The sequence below is a fragment of the Salmo salar genome, chromosome ssa02 (assembly GCF_905237065.1).
Source record: "Salmo salar chromosome ssa02, Ssal_v3.1, whole genome shotgun sequence".
Taxonomy (NCBI): Eukaryota; Metazoa; Chordata; class Actinopteri; order Salmoniformes; family Salmonidae; genus Salmo; species Salmo salar.
This window is the reverse complement of record NC_059443.1, coordinates 19,815,443-19,839,098: the sequence shown is the minus strand read 5'-3', so window position 1 is coordinate 19,839,098 and position 23,656 is coordinate 19,815,443. Positions and strand designations below refer to the sequence as shown.

The 23,656-nt window shown below is 43.9% G+C and overlaps 1 protein-coding gene across 1 annotated transcript; it reads left to right on the top strand.

Annotated features, from left to right (window-relative positions):
* The first annotated feature begins 10,391 nt into the window (after positions 1 to 10,391).
* LOC106591979 (U4/U6 small nuclear ribonucleoprotein Prp3) lies at positions 10,392 to 23,518 on the top strand. Its single transcript, XM_045699208.1, has 17 exons — positions 10,392 to 10,575; positions 10,986 to 11,133; positions 11,343 to 11,473; positions 13,638 to 13,805; positions 13,951 to 14,034; positions 14,180 to 14,463; positions 14,579 to 14,700; positions 15,262 to 15,449; positions 15,627 to 15,793; positions 15,952 to 16,034; positions 16,508 to 16,654; positions 16,765 to 16,864; positions 17,090 to 17,203; positions 17,362 to 17,480; positions 17,700 to 17,777; positions 22,178 to 22,233; positions 22,445 to 23,518. Exons 2-17 carry the CDS (start codon positions 10,989 to 10,991, stop codon positions 22,592 to 22,594), a joined length of 2,136 nt encoding a protein of 711 aa, XP_045555164.1. The 5' UTR covers positions 10,392 to 10,575; positions 10,986 to 10,988; the 3' UTR covers positions 22,595 to 23,518.
* Positions 23,519 to 23,656: the final 138 nt, after the last annotated feature.

Sequence of the window (23,656 nt, the reverse complement as noted above, 5' to 3'; positions counted from 1 at the left end):
TTAGAGTGTGTTGGTATGTTGAGTTAGAGTGTGTTGGATTAGAGTGTGTTGGTATGCTGGGTTAGAGTGTTGGTATGCTGGGTTAGAGTGTTGGTATGCTGGGTTAGAGTGTGTTGTATGTTGGGTAGTCCTAAAGAGTAGTTTACAGCACTGAGGGAGCAGATGTGACTCGATGGGGTGTGGATTTAGAGCTTGTACATTTCGGAAAGGGGAAGGGAGGAGAGAGAGAAAGGGGGGTAACGGGGAGTGGGAAATGGGTCTGTTATTAGACTGAGCCTCAGTAATCTGAGGGGGGGGCTTTATCCTCCTCCCAGCTGCTGCCTGGCCTGCCTCCTCTACTACATAATCTATGTGCTTGTTTACTACATGACATTAACATGAAATCTACTACGTTCACTGTACAGTTACATAACACTACACTGATGGATCTGCTGGATGCATACATATTTCTACTTAATATGATTTAGGTGTGTGTGTGTGTGTGTGTGTGTGTGTGTGTGTGTGTGTGTGTGTGTGTGTGTGTGTGTGTGTGTGTGTGTGTGTGTGTGTGTGTGCTTGTGGCGTTATCCTCTCAGAGGGGGATCGAAGGAGGCAAGTCAAAAGTGTTAATACTGTACATATACTGTACGAGTTACGTCCTAGCAGTCTGGAGGATGATACTGAAAGCACACACACACACACACCTAAATCAGATGAGGTACCCCTCCAAATTAAAATATGTTTGCCTAAAGACACATATACTATCCCAGATTCTCTGAAGAACTGAAAATACACAAACACTCACTGTGGACACTGTGAAACTGATGGCACATGACATGACTTGGGCCATGGCTGCATTACAAACACTTAAAAGACACACCCTCTCCCAGGCTTCAAATTAAGTGGACACTTCTGATGATGAATCATGACATCTGATGAGTTGATACTTGCAGGGCAAGAGGTGAGAGAGGAATGAATACATTTGAAATGAACCGCCCTTGCCTGGAAATTCGTCAGTCCCACGGTTGTGTTGTCATCCATCATGGAACCACCGGTAGCTGTTGTGTTGTCAGTCATCATGGAACCACCAGTAGCTGTTGTGTTGTCAGTCATCATGGAACCGCAGGTAGCTGTTGTGTTGTCAGTCATCATGGAACCACTGGTAGCTGTTGTGTTGTCAGTCATCATGGAACCACCAGTAGCTGTTGTGTTGTCAGTCATCATGGAACCACCAGTAGCTGTTGTGTTGTCAGTCATCATGGAACCACCGGTAGCTGTTGTGTTGTCAGTCATCATGGAACCGCAGGTAGCTGTTGTGTTGTCAGTCATCATGGAACCGCAGGTAGCTGTTGTGTTGTCAGTCATCATGGAACCACCGGTAGCTGTTGTGTTGTCAGTCATCATGGAACCACCGGTAGCTGTTGTGTTGTCAGTCATCATGGAACCACCGGTAGCTGTTGTGTTGTCAGTCATCATGAAACCACCAGTAGCTGTTGTGTTGTCAGTCATCATGGAACCACCAGTAGCTGTTGTGTTGTCAGTCATCATGGAACCACCGGTAGCTGTTGTGTTGTCAGTCATCATGAAACCACCAGTAGCTGTTGTGTTGTCAGTCATCATGGAACCACCGGTAGCTGTTGTGTTGTCAGTCATCATGGAACCACCGGTAGCTGTTGTGTTGTCAGTCATCATGAAACCACCAGTAGCTGTTGTGTTGTCAGTCATCATGAAACCACCAGTAGCTGTTGTGTTGTCAGTCATCATGGAACCACCAGTAGCTGTTGTGTTGTCAGTCATCATGAAACCACCAGTAGCTGTTGTGTTGTCAGTCATCATGGAACCACCGGTAGCTGTTGTGTTGTCAGTCATCATGAAACCACCGGTAGCTGTTGTGTTGTCATCCATCATGGAACCACCGGTAGCTGTTGTGTTGTCAGTCATCATGAAACCATCAGTAGCTGTTGTGTTGTCAGTTATCATGAAACCACCGGTAGCTGTTGTGTTGTCAGTCATCATGGAACCACCAGTAGCTGTTGTGTTGTCAGTCATCATGAAACCACCGGTAGCTGTTGTGTTGTCAGTCATCATGAAACCACCGGTAGCTGTTGTGTGTGCTTTATATGCGCTACAGTCAATTATGATTGCATTTCATATCTTGGCTAGAAGACAACACCTCCGCAGACATAGAATACTAGCCATCTGACTGTCACGGTTGTCGTCGGTAATGGAGGACCAAAACGCAGCAGGTATGTGTATGCTCATCGTGTGTTTTTATTTACAAACTAAATGAATACCAAAACAACAAAAACGAAACGAACTCATGAACAACAAAACAGTCTGGCAAGGCACAAGGCTAAACTCAGAACAATCTCCCACAATTAAACAGACAAACACACCCAACTAATATAGGACTTCCAATCAAAGGCAACACCACACAGCTGCCTTCAATTGGAAGTCCACCCCAATTAACCAAACATAGACATACAACTAACTAGATCAACATAGAAATACGTGAATTTCAGTGCCCAAAAACCCCAGAATACTAAATCAAATGCCCTTACTACAAAAACACCACCCTGAACCACATAAAACAAATACCCTCTGCCACGTCCTGACCAAACTACAATACCAATTAACCCTTATACTGGCCAGGACGTGACACTGACGATATCAGGTAAATCGAAAATTATTATATTGCGATGTCAGGGAAAGTTGTATGCGCTAGCTAACGTTTCCAAAAGCTAACCAAACAAAAACATAATTACTTTTACCATACGTGTTTTTGCCATCATGTGCATTAGTAGCAAAATGTCTAACTTATTTACATTCATTTTTACTTACACTTGTATGTTGACTTCACCATATTAATGTTGGTTGTAAGTTTTGGCTGACTTTTCTTAGCGGATGTACAATCATCGCGAATTGAATTATGGGGCGTTTCAGGCCCCGAAGTGAACAGAATTGTACACTCGCACACTCAATCACAAACGAGAGCTGAGGGGCTTACGTTGCCAACTTCGCTTGCATGGCTAATTGTTTGGACCGATGGAAAAGATGGCCATGGGGATTCCCCCAAGGGCATAAGGCGAGGGTAAGTGGAGGAGGGTGTGTCTTTTACGTGTTTGGAACGCAGCCCCTGTGTTTTGGGTTATCATGTCACATGACCTAGATTTGAACCTTTATTTGAAGCCTTTCCCAGAAATTTGAATTACACCAAAAATTAAAGAAATTGTCTGAGGATGGTGCTGGACTATCTGACATAAAAAGAAAAGGGGACAGTTTGATTAAAAAGCTTTAACTAAAGATAATTGTCCCAAACACAGGGCCCTAGACATGACATCTTCCATGCTGACATTGTCACAATGGAGACTGAACATTCTGTTTAATTCAAATACACAAACATCCAATTATAAATTAAACTCTATTTATTTTCTTATAACAAAACTGAATACCTATTTAAGTTTCTTTTTTATTACATTTTTTATTAAGTTATTATTATTCCTATTGAAGTTGTAATTTGACAAAAACACTAACAACCATCCATTGAGTTACTGTGTGCCATGTCTTTAACTCTGTTTTAAATCCAGCGGATGTGCTGGACTCTTCCATCCCTGTTCCTCCCCAACAGGCAGCGTATCCATGGAGTTGAATGTTGAGTTAGGGAGCAGAAATTTGAGAGGGTGTGGTTCTCCAAGCTCAGACAGACAGGATAGAGCACTGCCATTCCATTCTCCACCAACCAACACTCACAAACAAAAAACACACACACAAAATCACATACAAGTAACAAACTCAGGTGTGCACACACACACATCCCCTGACATAGTGACTGGCTGATTCAGTACCGGGCTAATCTCTTCTGACACACTGACTGGTTCTAAGCTACAACAACAAAGACCGCCTCCCCCCTGCTTCCCTTCACAGCCCCCCCTTGTATCCATGCAGTTTTTAGCTAGAGAAGCCCCTGCCCCCTCCCTCCCTCTCTAGCAAGGGCAGGAGGAAGAGGAGGGGGAGAAAGAGGAGTGGATATGTAGAGGGCACATAGAGGAAACAGGATGACATGACTGCTGAGTGGGGTTTAGGGAACCAAGAAGTAGAATTTAGTGTTTATTTTGTGTGTGTTTTGTTTTATTCCTTATTTTGAACATTTGAATTAAAGAAAGTCAAAAGAATGAATGAACTCCAATGTTATGCCAGATAGAGCCTCCCAACACAGATCAGCTCAGCATTGCCTTAAAAATAAAACAGTCAGCAAAGGGTGAATATACAGAACATATAAAATTGTGATTTCTGAAATGTTTCAGTGTGTACAACACTTCTCAGCCAACCAACACTCCCCCCCCCCCCCCCGTAGTAATACCAGAGCTGTGTAGCCTCTGCCAAGTCCCCAACGACCGGATGGTCCGGTTTTCAGGGGAAATGGAAAGAGAGCCTGTGACATGACTTCTGCTTTTGGACACTAACAAGGTGACACTCCATGTCAACTCCTCCTCCACAGTTACTGGATTGGTTGAACAGTGCAGAAGAGAACCTCCCGACAGTTTTTTTTCTTCTCGTCAAGACCAGTATGTAGGGCAGTGTTGCAGTGTTGACCAAACTCGGTCCTGGGTACGCCAAGGGGTAAATGTTTTGGTTTTTGTCCTAGCTGTTATGTGCCATACATAAGCATCTACCTCTGGTACCAAAAGTTACAGGTTCAAATCCAGCAATAGAATGCTATTTTTGTTTTAAGCCTATCCCAAACCTTAACCCTTACCTTAACCATTCTCAGTTAATGCCTCACCTTAAGATTTTGGAGTTAATTCGTAATTAATGCCTAAGCATCTGCCTTTGGTGCCAAAACCATTCAGAGTTAATGCCTAACCTTAAGATTTCGGAGTTAATGCCTAACCTTAACCCTAACCTTTAAAATGTGGAGTTAATGCCTACACTTAACCCTAAACACTTTGAAATTTGACGTTTGGAACAACTTCAAAATTTGACATTTGAGAAACATGGCTGGTTTGGAACCCTCCACCCCTCTCTCTGTCTCTCTATCCCTCTCTCTGTCTCTCTATCCCTCTCTCTGTCTCTCTATCCCTCTCTCTGTCTCTCTATCCCTCTCTCTGTCTCTCTCTGCGCCTGCTGTGTTCATTCACTGTGCTCCATTAGAAGTCACGCGAGGCAAGCCATGCTGTACTCTACTACTTACCGCACACACACACACGTGCACCCGCACACACACCCGCACACACCTGCACACACAGACACACACACACACACACACACACTTACTTTGCACTTGCACCACCCAAATCCTCCAGGGATGAATGCTGACTAGTCTCAAAACAACCTTGATCTGCATTAAACATGCACACTGCCAATAGGAGGCATAGAGTTAACCATCACTACACTAGTCCTGCCTGTGAACTGCAATACCAAGAGAGAGAATAGAGTTAACCTCCACACTACTGAACCTACTGTTTAAGGAATATATAGATACACATTTTAAAGGATTCACATATTTAGATAGCAGACATATCAAATTTCGTCCTTGCTTGGTGGCCATTATGATGTCATCAGCAGGGGGCAGACTAAAATACATGACGTGGACCATATTTTCAAGGACACAGAAGTCTCTCATAACACAATGTGGGATATTTGGGCAAGAGCCATGCTACGATGCTCATGGTGACACCATCTTACATGGCTTCTCAATTATTGAAGCAGAGTGACTGAATGAGAGACAAAGAGAAAAAGGTGGGATGAGAGAGAGAGAGAAATGGTGAAAGGGTGAAAGCAGGATGGTGAAAGAGGTAGAAACTGGCGTGCTTCTGCCGAGTATGTAAATTAGGGTTATTTTGCATGTACTTTGACAACACACACCCTGAGGACTGGTACACTCTGCCCATCTGTGTGTGTATTAGGGGCCGTGGCTCAGTGCTGTGGCATGCAGCTCAGTTTGGTGTGAAGTGAACACACATACGCACACACAGGGTTTGGAGAAGTGTATACAGCAGCGTGACCCAGAGTCCCCTGGTACCGGAACCTTCTAGAATGATTTAGAGCCACTGTCAGACACACAGGACTACAACTGGGTTAGAATGATGAAACGCCACCTGATCTGCTGGGCTGGGGAATCACATAGTTTGATGCCATTCCATTGTGTATGTGTGCCATTCAGAGGGTGAACAGGCAAGACAAAAGATTTAAGTGCCTTTGAACGGGGTATGATAGTAGGTGCCAGGCGCACCGGTTTGTGTCAAGAACTGCAACGCTGCTGGGTTTTTCACGCTCAACAGCTTCCCGTGTGTATCAAGAATGGTCTACCACCCAAAGGACATCTAGCCAACTTGACACAATTGTGGGAAGCATTGTAGTCAACATGGGCCAGCATCCCTGTGGAACTCAATACTAGGTAAATACTACTCATGTTTGGTATACTCAGTTTATTTGCCCTTCAAATGAAAACATTGTGGAATAAAACACAACACTGAGAGTAATGTTATCTGATGAATAAGGATGAAGCTTTTTCTCAAACCAGACCAGAGGATAGAGGTTGCATTCATACACAGACCCTCCATTCAACCAGCGACCACAAAATAGTGCCATGCACTGCGGGTGCTACTGAGTACTATGAAAACACCATTGAGAGTCTCTGTGTGTGTGTGTGTGTGTTTTGTGGGGGGGTGGGGGTCTTGTGTGTATGGGGTGAGGGTACTTGTGATATTGTGTGCGTGAGTGAGTGTGTGGGGAGATGGGTTGAGGGGTCTGTATGCGGGGTCTGTGTGCGGTACAGTCACATTGTGCCATGATGCTGTTATATAAAGGGCTGGGTTGTGGGATGTCAGACAGACATCTCAGACAGAGTTCAGTGTGTCAAATCGGAGGGCCTGTTGTCCGGACCTCTGGCAGTCTCTATGGGGGTGCCACAGGGTTCAATTCTCGGGCCGACTCTTTTATCTGTATACATCAATGATGTCGCTCTTGCTGCTGGTGATTCTTTGATCCACCTCTACGCAGACGACACCATTCTGTATACCTCTGGCCCTTCTTTGGACACTGTGTTAACTAACCTCCAGATGAGCTTCAATGCCATACAACTCTTCTTCCGTGGCCTCCAACTGCTCTTAAATGCAAGTAAAACTAAATGCATGCTCTTCAACCAATCGCTGCCCGCACCTGCCCGCCTGTCCAGCATCACTACTCTGGACGATTCTGACTTAGAATATGTGGACAACTACAAATACCTAGGTGTCTGGTTAGACTGTAAACTCTCTTTCCAGACTCACATTAAGCATCTCCAATCCAAAATTAAATCTAGAATCGGCTTCCTATATCGCAACAAAGCATCCTTCACTTATGCTGCCAAACATACCCTCGTAAAACTGACTATCCTCCCGATCCTCGACTTTGGGGATGTCATTTACAAAATAGCCTCCAACACTCTACTCAGCAAATTGGATGCAGTCCATCACAGTGCCATCCGTTTTGTCACCAAAGCCCATATACTACCCACCACTGCGACCTGTATGCTCTCGTTGGCTGGCCCTCGCTTCATATTCGTTACCAAACCCACTGGCTCCAGGTCATCTATAAGTCTTTGCTAGGTAAAGCCCTGCCTTATCTCAGCTCACTGGTCACCATAGCAGCACCCACTCGTAGCACGCGCTCCAGCAGGTATATTTCACTGGTCATCCCCAAAGCCAACACCTCATTTGGCCGCCTTTCCTTTCAGTTCTCTGCTGCCAATGACTGGAACGAATTGCAAAAATCACTGAAGCTGGAGACCCATATCTCCCTCACTAACTTTAAGCACCAGCTGTCAGAGCAGCTCACAGATCACTGCACCTGTACATGGCCCACCTGTAAATAGCCCATCCAACTACCTCATCCCCATACTGTTATTTTTTTTCTTCTCCTTTGCACACCAGTATCTCTACTTGCACATTCATCTTCTGCACATCTATCACTCCAGTGTTCAATTGCTAAATCGGCCTATTTATTGCCTTACCTCCCTTATCTTACCTCATTTGCACCCACTGTATGTAGAATTTTTTTCTCTATTGTTATTGACTGTATGTTTGTTTATTCCATGTGTAACTCTGTGTTGTTGTTTGTGTCGCACTGCTTTGCTTGATCTTGGCCAGGTCACAGTTGTAAATGAGAACTTGTTGTCAACTAGCCTACCTGGTTAAATAAAGGTGAAATAAAATAAATAAAAAATTGTCATTTTTTACCAAACCATTTTTTTGCCAGGGCATTTAGTCAGTCCATCCCTGCATGTGAGGAGGATGAATTGGAAAGATGTGTGTGCTTTGTGTGTGAGAGAGCCCTGTGAAAGTGAGCGAAATATGGAGATATAAAAAGAGGTGGAATGAGAATGAAAGAGAGTAAATAATGAAAAACAGAATTCCACAGAAAAAGAGTGGTGTTTGTACTCTTTGGATGTACAGCGCAGTACAGTTACAGTAGTAGGCCTAGATCATTATAAAACAGCAGTGCAAGGGTTCTAAAACACTACTGCAGTAGTAGTACTGGGGAGGGGGAGAGGTGGAGAGGGAAGGGAGGGAGTAGACTAGAGGGTGGAGAGGGGCGGGAGAGCGTTGCATGTAATCCGGCAGACGGGGGGTAGCCCCCGGCTCACACTGCAGCTCTCGTGCTCAAACTACTACTACTGGACTCAGATGACCTACATCACGCGCCAGGAGGAAAGGGAGAGAAAGAGGAAAAGGGGGCGCGGAAAGGAAATAACCAAATAAACAATGAGGCAGCTTCAACATTATCCAGTGTTTTCAACCAATTCTTTGAATGCATGTCAGTTTGTTTACGCATCACGTAGTGATTGAGAAAACGCATTAATGCAGTTGTATCTATGTCTGACAGTGTATATATTTTATTCGAAATTCAAGTTCAATTGACACGGCCGACCTAGGCTGTAGCCTATAACGTCACTCTACTCCCGACTGGTGGCCGACAATCCAAATTGCAATAAAGTAGAGTTGCCTACTACTGGGCTGCGTTCAGTACGAAACAAAGTAGAGTAACGTTCAATTAAACGGAAACGGGAATACTGAACGACAAAAATTAAAATACGGGGAGGGGTTGTGGATGAAAATGCTTGGCTTCGATTTAAATACGTCACTCATTGCCTTAAGCCAAACCAACAAAAACGGAGCAAACGTACCTCAAAGTCTGTTCAATAAAAACGGCCAAAGACTCCAGCCACAAGACTGCTAAATAGTTAATCAAATAGCTACCCAGACTATCTGCATTGCCCCTTTTTGCACTAACTTATTTTGACTTATCACATAGCCAACGCTGCTGCTACTGTTTACTATCTGTCCCTTTATTCCTATTATACATTATGTACATATCTACCTCAATGACCTTATATCCCTGAATATCGACTCGGTACTAATGTAGTATAGCCAAGTTATCGTTACCCATTGAGTATCTATTATGACTTTTATTATTACGTGTTTTAATTTTCTATTATTTCTCTCTGTATTGTTGGGAAGGGCCCGTAAGAAAGAATGTCACTGTTATTCCACACCTGTTGTTTACGAAGCATGTGACACATTTGATTTGAACGTTTTGGGGGAACGTGCCGTTCAGTACAAATCTATACGAAACGTAGCAAAGGTTCAATTGAACTGAACACACTCTTGTACTCAAGTGACAAACTGCTACAAGACAATCATCTGTGTCAAATGCACGGTGAGTGGTAAAATTGTAGACTACCTCTGGAAAATCTGTATTTTGATGAAAGTACTCTGCCTGCAGCATAGGCTCTTTTTGTTGTCTTTGGCCTCACCCCCCATATCTGAGATACCTACTACATCCCTCATCCTCCACATACAACACCAGTTCTGCCAGTCACGTTCTGTTAAAGGTCCCAAAGCACACACATCCCTTGGTCGCTCCTCTTTTCAGTTCGCTGCAGCTACCGACTGGAACAAGCTGCACAAAAACACTCAAACTGGACCGTTATATCGCCATCTCTTCATTCAAAGACTACATTTTGGACACGCTTACTGACAGTTGTGGCTGCTTCGCGTTATGTATTGTTGTCTCTACCTTCTTGCCCTTTGTGCTGTTGTCTGTGCCCAATAATGTTTGTACCATGTTTTGTGCTGCTACCATGTTGTGTTTTCATGTGTTGCTGCCATGCTATGTTGTTGTTTTAGGTCTTTGTTTAGTGTTGTGGTGTCTCTCTTGTCGTGATGTGTTTTGTCCTATATTTTATTGTACATGTTTAATCCCAGCCCCCGTCCCCGCAGGAGGCATTTTGGTAGGCCGTCATTGTCAATTAGAATGTGTTCTTAACTGACTTGACTAGTTAAATAAATAAAAACTATTATTCACGTGTTTATTTTATGATTGATTTACGATAGGCGGCAACAACGAACAAGTACTAACAGTAGAAGAAGATACCTCACGTGTTTCCGCTTCCGGGTTCTGAATTCAGAACGTCGTGTGAACGCCGCGCTAACAGAAAGTTTGTTCACAGCGGCTTGGATTTATTATGTATTTCAATCTTTTAATATTAATGTTTTAGAATATAATTGATATAAGAGGATATATTTACCTGTTAAGGACGAAATCGTCTGGTTGGTAAGTTGATCTCACCGCACGGGGGAATCAGACTGTTGCAGCTTTCTAGCTAGCTACAAGAGTTCAATGCTAGCTAGTAGTTGAGACATAGCTAGCAAGTTAGCTAGTAGTTGAGCCCTAACTAGTTAGCTAGCCAACACTGGCAAACATCTGTGTTGACAGGTGAAATGTGAACAGGCAAGGGAAACAAAAACACAAAGTGTTTAACTTAACAAGCAAACTAACCATAACTTTTAGTTGCTAACTTAACTAGAAAACGTTATCTGGGCAGATACACGTGACGTTGGTCTGTTTATCAACTTTGCTGGTCACCTATCCATGCCACTAAGGTTAACGCTAACTGCTTGGCTAGCTAAGAAGTTTTGTATATTTCTGTGTGTATTTGTTTACCGACTACCATTGTGTTGTAGACGATGTCTCTTCCTAAACGGGAGGTGGAGGAGCTGCGGCCCTGGGTGGAACGGACCGTGAAGAAGGTGCTGGGTTTCTCTGAGCCTACTGTCGTCACTGCGGCCCTGCACTGTGTAGGCAAGGGCCTGGACAAGAGGAAGACTACAGGTGTGTGAGAGGGGGATTATGAGGGCAGTTGGTGTGTGACATTGTTACACTGAAATGATGGCAGTAAAGCTGTGTTGTACTCGTCTGTTTTGTTAGCCTATTATTCCAGAACGTCTGTTTTTTTTGGGGGGTCTGACTCAAACTGATAACTGTTCAGCAATCTTTAAATGTTGTATTTGACCCATGACTCCTAACCTTTGACCCATCAGACCAGCTGCGTCCATTCCTGGATGAGTCTGCCGGTGGGTTCGTGGAGAGACTATTCGAGGCCCTGGAGGAGAGCCGCAATTCCCGTGGGAACAAGGGTGCTGGGGAGAGGAACCGCAAGAGAGACCTGAAGGTAGACCTCAACACACACTGCTGCAGTTGTACCACACGTTCCACGTTAACCTGTAGCCTGTAACCAGTAGCTATCTACATGTCTAGACCATAGAGATGGAACACATTAACCTGTAAGTTGTAACCAGTAGCTACCTACATGTCTAGACCATAGAGATGGAACACATTAGCCTGTAACCAGTAGCTATCTACATGTCTAGACCATAGAGATGGAACACATTAACCTGTAGGTTGTAACCAGTAGCTATCTACATGTCTAGACCATAGAGATGGAACACATTAACCTCTCTGGGCCAGTGGGACATTTGCGTCCCACCCTAGTCAACAGCCAGTGGAATCGCGTGGCGTGAAATACAAATACCTCAAATGCTATAACTTCAGTTTCTCAAACATAGGACTATTTTACACCATTTTAAAGATAAGACTCTCGTTAATCTAACCACGTTGTCCGATTTCAAAAAGGCTTTACAGCGAAAGCAAAACATTAGATTATGTCAGGAGAGTACCCTGCCAAAAATAATCACACAGCCATTTTCAAAGCAAGCATATATGTCACAAAAACCAAAACCACAGCTAAATGCAGCACTAACCTTTGATGATCTTCATCAGATGACACTCCTAGGACATTGTTATACAATACATGCATGTTTTGTTCAATCAAGTTCATATGTATATCAAAAACCAGCTTTTTACATTAGCATGTGATGTTCAGAACTAGCATACCCACTGAAAACTTCCGGTGAATTTACTAAATTACTCATGATAAACGTTGACAAAATACATAACATTATGTTAAGAATTATAGATACAGAACTCCTTTATACAAACGCTATGCCAGATTTTAGAATAGCTTTTCGGCGAAAGCACATTTTGCAATATTCTGAGTTCATAGCTCGGCCATCACAGGCTAGCTAATTTGACACCGACCAAGTTTGGGGCAACCTAAACTCAGAATTACTATTAGAAAAATTGGATTACCTTTGCTGTTCTTTGTCAGAATGCACTCCCAGGACTTCTACTTCAACAACAAATGTTGTTTTGGTTCCAAATAATCCATAGTTATATCCAAATACCGCGGTTTTGTTCGTGCGTTCAGGTAACTATCCGAAGGGTGACGCGCGAGCGCATTTCGTGAACAAAATATTCCATTACCGTACTTCGAAGCATGTCAAACACTGTTTAAAATCAATTTTTATGCAATTTTTCTCGTAAAATAGCAATAATATTCCAACCGGGCGACGTTGTATTCATTCAAAGGCTGAAAGAAAAGAATGGAGAATTCTCATGAACGCGCTTCTCAGTCTCACTGTTCCCAGGCTGACCACTCACAAACAGAGCTGCTGTACTTCGCCCAGAGACTGCAGACACCCCATTACACTTTCTGGCGCCTTCTGAGAGCCAGTGGAAGGCTTAGAAAATATCACGTTACAGCAGAGATGCTGTATTTTCGATAGAGATGCAACTGAAGGACAACAAATTGTCAGACAGGGCACTTCCTGTATGGAATCTTCTCAGGTTTTGGCCTGCCATTTGAGTTCTGTTATACTCACAGACACCATTCAAACAGTTTTAGAAACTTTAGAGGGTTTTATATCCAGATCTACTAATTATATGCATATTCTCGTTTCTGGGCAAGAGTAGTAACCAGTTTAAATCGGGTACGTTTTTTATCCGGCCGTGCAAATACTGCCCCCTAGCCCCAACAGGTTTTAACCTGTAAGTTGTAACCAGTAGCTACCTACATGTCTAGACCATAGAGATGGAACACATTAACCTGTAGCCTGTAACCAGTAGCTATCTACATGTCTCTAGCCCATAGAGATGGAACACATTAACCTGTAGGTTGTAACCAGTAGCTACCTACATGTTTAGACCATGGAGATGGGACAGATATCGGAAGGGATTGAATGGGTGTAAACAATAGGCTAGGTGAGTTTCTACCATTATCAGAGATTTCAACTCAGTAACTCGTTTATCTACAGAAAGTCATTGTCTCAAGGCTTGATCTTTATTATGTTAGTGTCATACATATCTCCCTGGGAGCAGGAAACAGTGAGTGGATATTCCCCAGGAGGTTGTTTAAATTACTCATTGCATTGGTTAGATTGCTTGGCTGTGCCTCTGGCTAAGCCTCAGGACATTGCCGCCTACTGATGTTCCCCCAGGATGTGTTTGGTGATGAGGTGGAGGTGGGTGCGAGGCGGGACGTCCCCGAGGCAGGAGATGGTGTGCCGGTGAAGAGGAAACGTGTCCCCCGCTTCGAGGAGGTGGAGGAACCAGAGGTCCTACCTGCACCCCCTACTGAGAGCCCTGGCATGCTCACTAAGATACAGGTAGACACACACACACACACACAGACTCACATACACACTGTTTCCCCAATGAAACACACATGTACCAAGATCCTGCTTCACATACAGACGTGTCACGATCCTTGTGAAATGAATCAATGTGTTCATTCTCTCTCTCTGTCCTCAGATCAAACAGATGATGGAGGCTGCCACCAGACAGATAGAGGAGAGGAAGAAACAGCTGAGCTTCGTCCCAGTGTCTTCCCAGCAGGTGAGACTACTCTTCCTCCACTCTCTCCCTCTCTTGAAGGATTGGCTGTCTTTTCTCCTCCTTATAAATGAAAAGTGTAGATGTCTGACAGATATTGTGGACTTGTGTTATTACGGTCTTATAACAATCTCCTGTCTCCCTCCAGAGGCTGCCCCTGCCCACTCCCCAGCCAGACCCCCCTTTTGCCTCTCGTCTTCTCCCTGCTCCCTCTGCCCCCTCCTCGGGCTCTGCCCAGTCCATCGCTCCCTCCCAGGCAGCTACTTTCATGAACGATGCCATCGAGAAGGCTAGGAAGGCTGCAGAGCTGCAGGCCCGCATCCAGTCGCAGTTAGCCATGAAGCCTGGTATACTGGGAGCCATTGTTAACACTGGAGGACCTCATAACCTGGTGGCGCTGGCCAACCTACACGCCATGGGGATAGCACCACCGTGAGTATAGCATACACCACAGACCCGACTTCAGACACTTCCACAAATACATGTCATACTACAGGGAGGCTTAACACATGTATGTCATCTGAGTTTGTGTGTGTGTTGGGTGTAGGAAGGTGGCGGAGGCCCGTGAGTCAAACAAGCCGGCTCCTCTGATTCTGGATGATATGGGTCGGACCGTGGATGCCAGCGGCAACGAGGTGGAGCTAACACACCGCATGCCCACGCTCAAAGGTACAACTCTCCTCTACTGTCACAATCAGCATGCTCTATTCCCTGATCTTCAGTCACCTGTCTGACTGTTCATTCATCTCCTCTCCATCCATCTCCTCTTCGTCCACAGCTAATATCTGACTGTGTTCGTTCGTCTCCTCTCCGTCCACAGCTAATATCTGACTGTGTTCGTTCGTCTCCTCTCCATCCACAGCTAATATCTGACTGTTCATTAATCTCCTCCCCATCCACAGCTAATATCTGACTGTTCATTCATCTCCTCTCCGTCCACAGCTAATATCTGACTGTGTTCGTTCGTCTCCTCTCCGTCCACAGCTAATATCTGACTGTTCGTTCGTCTCCTCTCTGTCCACAGCTAATATCTGACTGTTCGTTCGTCTCCTCTCTGTCCACAGCTAATATCTGACTGTTCGTTCGTCTCCTCTCTGTCCACAGCTAATATCTGACTGTGTTCGTTCGTCTCCTCTCTGTCCACAGCTAATATCTGACTGTGTTCGTTCGTCTCCTCTCCGTCCACAGCTAATATCTGACTGTGTTCGTTCGTCTCCTCTCCGTCCACAGCTAATATCCGTGCGGTGAAGAGGGAGCAGTTCCGTCAGCAGTTGAAGGAGAAGCCTGGCGAGGACCTGGAGTCCACTATCTACTTTGACGGGCGTGTTAACATAGCACCCGCCCAGCGAGCCAAGAAGGGCTTCAAGTTCCACGAGCAGGGACGCTTTGAGAAGATCGCCCAGAGGATCAGAACTAAGGTACCAAATCTGACCCCTGACCCATCACCTTCCACCTCTCACCATAGCCTTTTATTATTTTGAAAGCGTTTCACAACAATTGATCAATACACCGAGAGGAAAAAACGATTTGTAGAGTGTAAAATGAACTGCAAAATGGAAATGAAACAACCAAAACCACCTCCGTCCCCTGTCCAGGCCCAGTTGGAGAAGCTGCAGACAGAGATCGCCCAGGCAGCCAAGAAGACAGGGATCCAGGCCTCCACCAAGCTGGCCCTCTTTGCCCCCAAGAAGATGCTGGGAGACGGGCAGGTGCCCATCATTGAGTGGTGGGACTCATACATCCTCCCCTCCAACATTGACCTGTGAGTCTTTACACATTTAATCTCCACTTTACTAGCTCAATATAGTCATCCTAACATCTATATCCAAGTTGTATACCTTTTGAAGAATTGTCATGAAAGTCCTCTCTCCACCATTTTCCAGATTTCTTTTTGAGCTGATCACATCTCTTCTCTCTCAGATCCACAGAGACCAATTTTGTGACGATGGAGTTGTTTGGAGTCACAAACCTGGTGGAGCACCCTGCTCAGATCAGCCCCCCGGGTAACCACACACATCCCTTCTTTGATGTTACTTTTATGTCAAGGTCCCAAAAAGGGCTCCTGGATATTAGTCAGGGGTTAGATTCATCTCACCCGGCCGCCCGTGTAGGCGTGTTTTGCACGGGCTGAAAGTTGACTGCGTTCGATTTGGAACGGGGCTGCCGCCCAGGTGTGACCCAGTGGACCTGTTCAAAGCCCACGGCGAAGTCGGCTCAAAACAAAAGTGACCTAATTAAGCGTGTGGAGTAATGACTACGATTCTGTTTTCACATGACAAAGGGATTGGTTTTGATTGAAACCCTTTATCTGCCTTCCAGATGAAAACTAGTTTGAAAATTCAAACATATTTTATGGAAAAGAGATGTATGTTTCTGAATGACGCGCCATGCCGCCTTGTTGACAACCTGACCGAGAGGCGTAGATTACTGTTCAGCTTGAGAAGGCTGCTCTAAGTGTTGGTCTCCCTCTCTCCAGTGGACACAGACAAGCCAGGAGTGACTCTGGGAGTGTACCTGACGAAGAAGGAACAGAAGAAGCTGAGGAGACAGACTCGCAGGGAGGGACAGAAAGAGCTACAGGAGAAGGTCCGACTGGGGCTCATGCCCCCCCCAGAACCTAAAGGTAGGATAGAGATCAGGGCTGTTGAAGTAAGGCTGCTTTTCTTTTCAATTTGAAGTTTTACTTAGTGGTAGTCCTGTTTGAGGCCTGTATTCCTCTCTTCCCCGTTTCAGTGCGCATCTCTAACCTAATGAGAGTGCTGGGTACGGAGGCAGTACAGGATCCCACTAAGGTAGAGGCCCACGTCAGAGCACAGATGGCCAAGAGACAGAAGTAAGTCAAACCACTACACATTTCTCTCTGTATTGTCCCCTCTTTCTCTTACCCCCTCCCTCATCTATTAACCAATTTCTCCTCGCTCTCCCTCCCCCCTCCTCTTTTCTGCCTCCCATCTATCACTGCTCCTATTTCACCCACTTCCTGACTCACCATTTCTGTCCTCTCCCTCCATATGACATCTCTCACAACATAACCAGCTGTCTGTGTGTTTGTCCTCAGGGCCCATGAGGAGGCCAATGCAGCCCGGAAGCTCACAACTGAGCAGAGAAAAGAGAAGAAGGTGAAGAAGCTGAAAGAGGACCTGAGTCTTGGAGTTCACATCTCAGTCTATAGGTGAGTTAGGGTTTGTCTCCGGATAGCGTAAGGTTTTGTGTGCATGTTATAGTGTTTAGGTAAGTCTCTGTGCACATGTAACTATTTACGGCTTAGTGTGTCCGTGTGCCTTTCCTACTCATTCGTACTTGCTCGTTCACCCCCTCGCTTTCCCTCAGGATCCGTAACCTCCACAACCCGGCTAAGAAGTTTAAGGTGGAAGCTAACGCCAACCAGCTGTACCTGACGGGCACCGTGGTGCTACACCGAGACGTCAACATGGTGGTGGTGGAGGGAGGTGAGAGAGGGGTGGATGGAGGGGGGGAGGAGAGGGTCCATATTAGTCTCTTTAAATGGGGTCTACTTTCACTGAGTCTGAACCATTCAAGCTGCCTTTAATTACCATGAATTACTCATGAAAATCTCATAACATTTCTTATGACTTGTTGCTGTGAATGGGTTCTTCTTTAGCCCAGAGTTAACTACATGACTGAGCATGCATGTACTGTTCTCTCAGGTCCCAAAGCCCAGAAGAAGTTCAAGAGGCTCATGTTGAACAGAATCAAATGGGAAGAACACAACTCCAAGAGAGATGGTGAGAATTTAATTTATATGTACAGTACCAGTCAAAAGTTGGGACACCTACTCATTCAAGGGTTTTTCTTTTATTTGTAATATTTTCTACATGGCAAAATAATAGTGAAGACATCACAACTATGAAATAACACATGGAATAATGTAGTAACCAAAAAAGTGTTAACCTCTTGGGGCTAGGTGGGACGCTAGCGTGCAAATTTGAATCCAAATAAATGTCAAAATTCAAATTTTTCAAAAATACAACTATTTTACACCATTTGAAAGATAAACATCTCCTTAATCTAACCACGTTTTACGATTTCAAAAAGGTTTTACGGCGAAAGCATAAATTTAGAGTATGTTAGGACAGTACATTTACAAGAGTTGTGTGTAATGTTTTGTCAAGTCAAAGACAGGGTCACCAAAACCATAAAACCATAAAACCAGCTAAAATGATGCACTAACCTTTTACAATCTCCATCAGATGACACTCCTAGGACATTATGTTAGACAATGCATGCATTTTTAGTTCTATCAAGTTCATATTTATATCCAAAAACAGCGTTTTACTATGGCATTGATGTTGAGGAAATCGTTTCCCTCCAATAACCGGCAGTCAAGTCAGCGTCAGAAATTAAATAATTAAAATTAGAAAACATTGGTAAAATATTATATTGTCATTTAAAGAATTATAGATTTACATCTCTTGAACGCAATCAACTTGCCAGATTTAAAAATAACCTTACTGGGAAATCACACTTTGCAATAATCTGAGCACTGCGCCCAGAAAAATACGCGTTGCGATACAGACTAGACGTCATGTTGGGGAGATCTAAAATCGAAAATACTATGTAAATAATCCATTACCTTTGATTCTCTTCATCAGATGTCACTTCCAGGTATCACAGGTCCATAACGAATGTAGTTTTGTTCAAAAAAGCTCATCATTTATGTCCAAAAATCTCCGTCTCGTTAGCACATGATGTAAGCCAGCCGGACTTCTCGTCATGAACGAGGGGAAAAAATATATTTCCGTTCGTTCAAACATGTCAAACGTTGTATAGCATAAATCATTAGGGCCTTTTTTAACCAGAACATGAATAATATTCAAGGTGGACGAATGCATACTCTTTTATAACGTATTGGAACGAGGGTACCCAACATGAACTCGCGCGCCAGGTGTCTAATGGGACGTCATCGTTCCATGGCTCTTGTTCGGTCAGATCTCCCTCCAGAAGACTCAAAACACTTTGTAAAGGCTGGTGACATCTAGTGGAAGCAATAGGAAGTGCCAAAATATTCCTAAGCCCCTGTGTTTTTCAATGGGATAGGTTTAAAGTCAATACAACACATCAGGTATCCACTTCCTGTCAGAAAATGTCTCAGGGTTTTGCCTGCCAAATGAGTTCTGTTATACTCACAGACACCATTCAAACAGTTTTAGAAACTTTAGAGTTTTCTATCCATATATAATAAGTATATGCATATTCTAGTTACTGGGTAGGATTAGTAACCAGATTAAATCGGGTACATTTTTTTTATCCAGACGTGCAAATGCTGCCCCCTAGACCCAACAGGTTAAACAAATCAAAATATATTTTAAGTCTTAGATTCTTCAAAGTAGCTACCCTTTGCCTTGATGACAGCTTTGCACACTCTTGGCATTCTCTCAACCAGCTTCATGAGGTATGCTTTTCCAACAGTCTTGAAGGAGTTTCCACTGAGCACTTGTTGCCTGCTTTTCCTTCACTCTGCTGTCCAACTCATCCCAAACCATCTCAATTGGGTTGAGGTCGGGTGATTGTGGAGGCCAGGTCATCTGATACAGCACTCCATCACTCTCCTTCTTGGTCAAATAGTCCTTACACAGCCTGGAGGTGTGTTGGGTCATTGTCCCACTAAGTCCAAACCAGATGGGATGGTGTAATGCTGCAGAAATCTGTGGTAGCCATGCTGTGCTGTGAATTCTAAATGTCACCAGCAAAGCACCTAAGTGTCACCAGCAAAGCACCATCACACCTCCTCCTCCATGCTTCAAGGTGGGAACCACACATGCGGAGATCATCTGTTCACCTAATCTGCGTCTCAAAGACACGGCGGTTGGAACAAAAAAACTCAAATTAGTGGTTTCTTTGCAGCAATGTAACCATGAAGGCCTGATTCATTCAGTCTCCTCTGAACAGCTGATGTTGAGATGTGTCTGTTACCTGAAATCTTTGAAGCATTTATTTGGGCTGCAATTTCTGAGGCTGGTAACTCTAATGAACTTATGCTCTGCAGCAGAGGTCACTCTGGGTCTTCCTTTCCTGTGGCGGTCCTCATGAGAGCCAGTTTCATCATAGCGCTTGATGGTTTTTGCGACTGCACTTGAAACTTTGAAAGTTCTTAATTTCTGTATTGACTGACATTCAAGTTATGATGGACTGTCGTTTCTCTTTGCCTTTTACTAAATAGGGCTATCTTCTGTATACCCCCCCTACCGTGTCACAACACAACTGACTGGCTCATACTAAAAACAGCAACAAATCAACTCCAAGTGATTGTCATTTAATCTGTTCCAAAGTATTCCAACATACGAGATGTATACAGTGGCAAAGTATTTGAACCCTTTTGAAATGCCTGGATTTCTAAATAAATTGGTCACAGATTTTTGATCTGATCTTCATCTAGGTCACAACAATAGACAAACACAGTCTGCTTAAACTAATAACACACAAACTGATACGTTTTCATGTCTTTATTGAACACACCGTGTTAACATTCACAGTGCAGGGTGGGAAAAGTATCTGATCCCTTGGATTTAATCACTGGTTAACCCTCCTTTTGGCAGCAATAACCTCAACCAAACGTTTTCTGTAGTTGTGGATCAGACCTGCACAAAGGTCAGGAGGAATTTTGGGCCATTCCTCTTTACAAAACTGTTTCAGTTCAGCAATATTCTTGGGATGTCTGGTGTGAACTGCTCTCTTGAGGTCATGCCACAGCATCTCAATCGGGTTGAGGTCAGGACTCTGACTGGGCCGCTCCAGAAGTCGTATTTTCTTCTGTTGAAGCCCTTCTGTTGATGATTTACTTCTGTGTTTTGGGTCGTTGTCCTGTTGCATCACCCAACTTCTGTTGAGCTTCAATTGGCAGACAGCCTAACATTCTCCTGCAAAATGTCTTGATAAACTTGGGAATTCATTTTTCTGTTGATGATAGCAAGCTGTCCAGGCCCTGAAGCAGCCAGCAAAGCAGCCCCAAACCATGATGCTCCCTCCACCATACTTTACAGTTAGGATGAGGTTTTGATGTTGGTGTGCTGTGCCTTTTTTTTTCTTCTCCACAGTGTTGTGTGATCCTTCCAAACAACTCAACTGTAGTTTCCTCTCTCCACATAATATTTTGCCAGTAGCGCTGTGAAACATCCAGGTGCACTTTTGCAGACGTGCAGCAATGTTTTTTTTGGACAGCAGTGGCTTCTTCCGTGGTGTCCTCCCATGAACACCGTTCTTGTTTAGTGTTTTACGTATCGTAGACTTGTCAACAGAGATGTTAGCATGTTCCAGAGATTTCTGTAAGTCTTTAGCTGACACTCTAGGATTCTTCTTAACCTCACTGCACTGTGCTCTTGCAGTCATCTTTGCAGGACGGCCACTCCTAGGGAGAGTAGCAACAGTACTGAACTTTCTCCATTTATAGACAATTTGTCTTACCGTGGACTGATGAACATCAAGGCTTTTAGAGATACTTTTGTAATCCTTTCCAGCTTTATACAAGTCAACAATTCTTCATCTTAGGTTTCTGAAATCTTTTGTTCGAGGCATGGTTTACATCAGGCAATGCTTGTGAATAGCAAACTCAAATTTTGTGAGTGTTGTTTATAGGGAAAGGCAGCTCTAACCAACATCTCTACTCTCGTTTCATTGATTGGACTCCAGGTTAGCTGACTCCTGACTCCAATTAGCTTTTGGAGAAGTCATTAGCCTAGGAGTTCACATACCTTTTCCAACCTACACTGTGAATGTTTAAATTATGTATTCAATATAGACAAGAAAAATACAATTTGTTTTATTAGTTTAAGCACACTGTCTATTGTTGTGACTTAGGTGAAGATCAGATCAAATTTGATGATCAATTAATGCAGAAATCTAGGTAATTCCAAAGGGTTCACATACTTTTTCTTGCCACTGTATGTGATCATATAAAAATGTAAGCATGGTTTGAAATGATTGTTATATCTGTATGGGCTTCTTGCGGCCAATTTGCAAATGATTTGTAATTATGTTCTGCCCCCCTGACCATCTGCTCAAGAAAAAATGGGCCCATAGCTGAATCTAGTTGATGATCCACGCTGTATGTCTTACTGTTTATATTACATAATACTTCACTGTAGTTGTTGCGGTTCTGAATCCTTTTCCTTTCTCCTCTGTCTGTCAGATCCAGATGCAGACGATGAGACCAAGAAGAACAACAGATGCAGCCTGGTCTGGGAGGTGAGTGGTTAACCATTACATCTTATTTCACTAACGCTCCAGGAGTGTAATGCATGCTTCATATACTAATCATGTTCATCTTGGACAACTGGCTTCTTTAAAATGGATTGATTGGAAACACAGTATAGACTGATCTAACCTTGTCTTTCTCTTTCTCCCCCTGCTGTTTTCTCTCCTGCCTCCATCTGTCCCCTCTCCTCCCTTCTCCCAGGGCACGGCTAAGGAGCGTAACTACGGGGAGATGAAGTTTAAGCAGTGTCCTACAGAGAACATGGCTAGAGAACACTTTAAGAAGCACGGGACAGAACACTACTGGGACCTGGCTCTGAGCCAGAGTGTGCTGGAGAGCACTGATGACTGAAGGGAGAACATCACTAGAGAGCTGAGGAGGCAGAAGGATCCCTTACCACTGACCCAGGGTCTGATAGTTGTTCATCCTCATAATGGTTAGGGTTGGGAGTTATCTGATCCTGGATCAGTGGTGAAGCGCATTGTTACCTCGTGCACCAGAGACATGCAAAGGTCAGGGGTGATTCTACCCCTCTCACAGATGCATTCACAACCCCAACCCAGCCTTGTATGGCTGACTGACTGCCTGTTATTGTGTGGTGACTTGACTTAAGACGGGGAGGGAGACGGATTGGGAGTGAATGAATGAAAGGAAGTGCTGGTTAGAGAATGGATGAGGGCGAGGTCGTAGATTAGGAGGGATATATGGTGTGTACAGATATTATTGAGCGAGGTGTACACTGTTCTGCAATCCCATTTTGTGGAAGAGTTGATAACTGTGAGACCATCTTTCTAGTAGTTAGGGTGTCATTCAGGCTGTCAGTTACTATGTGTCAGTGTTTAATACTATGGCTGACATCTCTCCACTGTGTGTGTTCTATAGCTTGCTATTGGCTTCTCTACCTGACTACAGTTCCTGAGTGTAAGCCCAGCTGTGGTCCAAATACAGTTCTGAAATATTGCCGCAATGTACTATTCCCAAGCAAAAGCCCTGTTTCGAATAAACAAAAACCAACCTATCAGCGTAGAAGTAACTAAAGACTTTGAAACATATGAGATCATACATTTGACTATGGTTTTTGTGTCATGTTTTTGGCCTGTTATTTTTATTTTATTTTTAAAGAAAATTGACACAATAGTTTTTTGTGGAATGACCACATTAAGTATTGACTGACCCAAAATTGTTTTATTTTCTTTAGATGTTTGTTTTGGATAAAGTGTCTTCCCCTTATGTTTGATCCTGTATATGTTGCCAATAAACACATGCAGGACAATACACTTTTTAATGAAAAATGAAAGCTTTATACCTTTGTGCACTTTATAAATTATTTTCAGCTGCTGCATTGGATTTGTAACACAGTGAGAGGTGCCTTTTTATCATTTTTTTATCATACCTTTCGGATGGTAAATATTG